Raw genomic sequence first — 2,500 nt, forward strand, 5'->3', positions numbered from 1 at the left:
AAATGATCAGCTCCCAACGTCAGTGGCTTCATAGCTCAGTTGGTTAGAGCGTCGCACCGGAATCGCGAGGTCACGGGTTCAAACCCCGTTGAAGTCCTGAATTTTTCAGGCTTCTCTACGCAATTGCAAAAATTGCGTTCATAACTGCGAAGATCATAGCTTCACTTGATTATTATTATTATTATTACTATTATTATTTGAGTGGCAATAACAATATCTCACGTGTGAGGACAGCGAACTATGATTAGGACTACAATAGGTTGTTCTATTGTTTTAGCATAATTACAATAGGTGGCAACAATCCCATACTCTAGATGAGTCGACACATAAATACAGTTATTCATTGATTGATTGATGATTGACCCATTTTTTTATTCATTCATTCACCGTTATATGAGCCTTGCTCTTATTGCTTTTTCACTAATCTGCCTAATTTTTAAGAAACGGTCCAGATAAGAACGATAGCAAGAACGGCAACGAACATGTTGGAATTCAATTGGTATGCAAAAAGGTGATAACTTTTCTATTGTCAGTACTTACTTCTGATTGGCTTAAACAGCAAAAGTTAACAAAACTTCATAAAAGCAGTATTATATTCATCCTTACTTTCCAACGATCTTCCATCTTTCATCTGGTCTCAGTTTAAATGAATTCCATAGAAATCGTATGTGGGGAACATGTAAAATTGTAAACGTTTCTTGGCTTTTGTTTTCAACTCTTGTGATTGGTCGAAATCTTTTAACACAAAAAAACACCCTTTCAAAGTGGGCTGTAAATGAATTTTATTGCGTTAACGGCTTTCCTGTAGGTTTATGCATTCTCTGTGTAAAAATGATAACATTCCTAAGTGGGGAAAGCCCCGTTGCCGCATAACAAAGGAAATTGCTATCCCCCTTACACGGATCATTACTTAAACAGTATCGGGCTAACTGTGGCAAACCTAATCTTTTGAGTGGAGGAATGCATACAAAAGTCTTGGCAGCGCTTTTTGCGATGTAGTCGCAATGTTTATTTCACCAAAGATCTTTCTTGATATGAGCTCCTAGGTAATTTTAGCAATCAGTTCTTTCGATTACACAACGACCTTCGAGTGAGGGGAAGGGGAAATTCTGTGGAGTCACGGTGCAAAAAAGTAAGGCTACAGATTAATGTCGTTAGTACCGAGTTCAAAGATGTTCATTAGCAATCTTTGTTTGTTAAACCTGGGAAGGGTATTTCTGAACACAAATATTTACACATTTTTTCTACCAGTTTGTTTAAATTAACAATTTAAGAGTTGTGGTTTCTTACTGCCTTTGACTATTCCAAGCGCTTGAATATTTACCGAGCACCATATATATGCATTCGCCCTATCCTCAATACTTGGACTTTTTCAGTAGAACTTGCACACACAGTTATGTTCAACAAATTAAGAGTTTTCTGAGGCAGTAAAAAGTGATTTTTTTTCTCTTCGGCATGTACGGTGTACTAAAAGAAGTCTTCAGCAGTCTACCATTGAGCTATGATGTCGTTCATAGGTGTGCTATTAAAGAAGAGAATGATACGCAAGCGCTCTAGGGTTTCGACAATTTGTTAAACAGTGCACGCCTTTATCATTTGCTCAAAAGTAAGATTGGAACCTTCTTGTTTCACGGTGCTATTCCGCGTAATCCTGAAGCCAGTATGTTTCCATTGCTCCTTTTCCCTGTAAAGAAAGTTACAAAGAAAATGCTATTTCAGTCATGCCAAACAACTCACGAGATTCCCGGGCTTTATCTGTTCATTTCTTTTTGCCGGTCTCATGCCAAAAGGCAAGTAGCCTTGCCCTCATCTAGGATAACTGAGGAGGGATTTGTACAGGTTTTCTGGGAAAAACGATGCATAGACTTGACATCCAGAGAACGTCATGGCATATTTCAGCCCATCGTGCGCTTTGAAATAAGCTAAAATTTTAAGATGACATTGAGCGGAAGTGTTGAACGGCATAATAGAGCAGGCCTATGATCATTGCAAAAGGACCCTCTTACAACTTGAATTATAAATGAAATAAATAGAGGATATTACATGGCCCCGAGGAGGTACGAAATTTCTCTTTGAGTGTTGAAAAAATCTTTCACGAGTGAGCGCAGCTAACCCAAACCATTTCACTTTAATTAATATGTTTTGTAGTCCTTACGAAGAACAACGGCGCGATTTATGTAACCATAGCAATGGTGAGTTTTTCACATCTGAAGATAACATGTTATTTTCACTCGTGAAGATATCATGTTTTCGCGCGAACTATCACCTGGTATTTCATTGGTGTTTATATAATAAATACATCTTATTCGATGGTTTAACATATAATACGCGCGGATATTTTGCGAGTTGCTTAGTATTTTTCCGAGCCCCGCAGGGGCAAGGAAAAATACGAGCATTGAGCAAAATGTATTAGTACAGTGTATTACATACCTCTTACTAACCGAGTTCGAGGTCCGTACTGTAAGTTACGGACCGAGTTTTTTCCCGTTGATTTATGGCC

At 38.2% G+C, this 2,500-nt stretch overlaps 1 protein-coding gene across 6 annotated transcripts in view; it reads right to left on the reverse strand.

Annotated features, from left to right (window-relative positions):
* Positions 1 to 2,500, reverse strand: part of LOC138044476 (uncharacterized) — a 29,675-nt gene that overhangs the window by 3,779 nt on the left and 23,396 nt on the right. For 5 of the 6 annotated variants that reach the window (XM_068890982.1, XM_068890995.1, XM_068891001.1 and 2 more), the window contains exon 5: positions 657 to 1,684. In XM_068890982.1, coding sequence (XP_068747083.1) covers positions 1,637 to 1,684 — 48 coding nt within the window. In that variant the 3' untranslated portion in view covers positions 657 to 1,636. Of the gene's footprint in view, positions 1 to 656; positions 1,685 to 2,500 lie in introns of those variants that run through there. The other variant, XM_068891009.1, reaches the window with a different exon arrangement.

Source organism: Montipora capricornis, chromosome 1, assembly GCF_036669925.1.
Source record: "Montipora capricornis isolate CH-2021 chromosome 1, ASM3666992v2, whole genome shotgun sequence".
NCBI classification, from domain to species: domain Eukaryota; kingdom Metazoa; phylum Cnidaria; class Anthozoa; order Scleractinia; family Acroporidae; genus Montipora; species Montipora capricornis.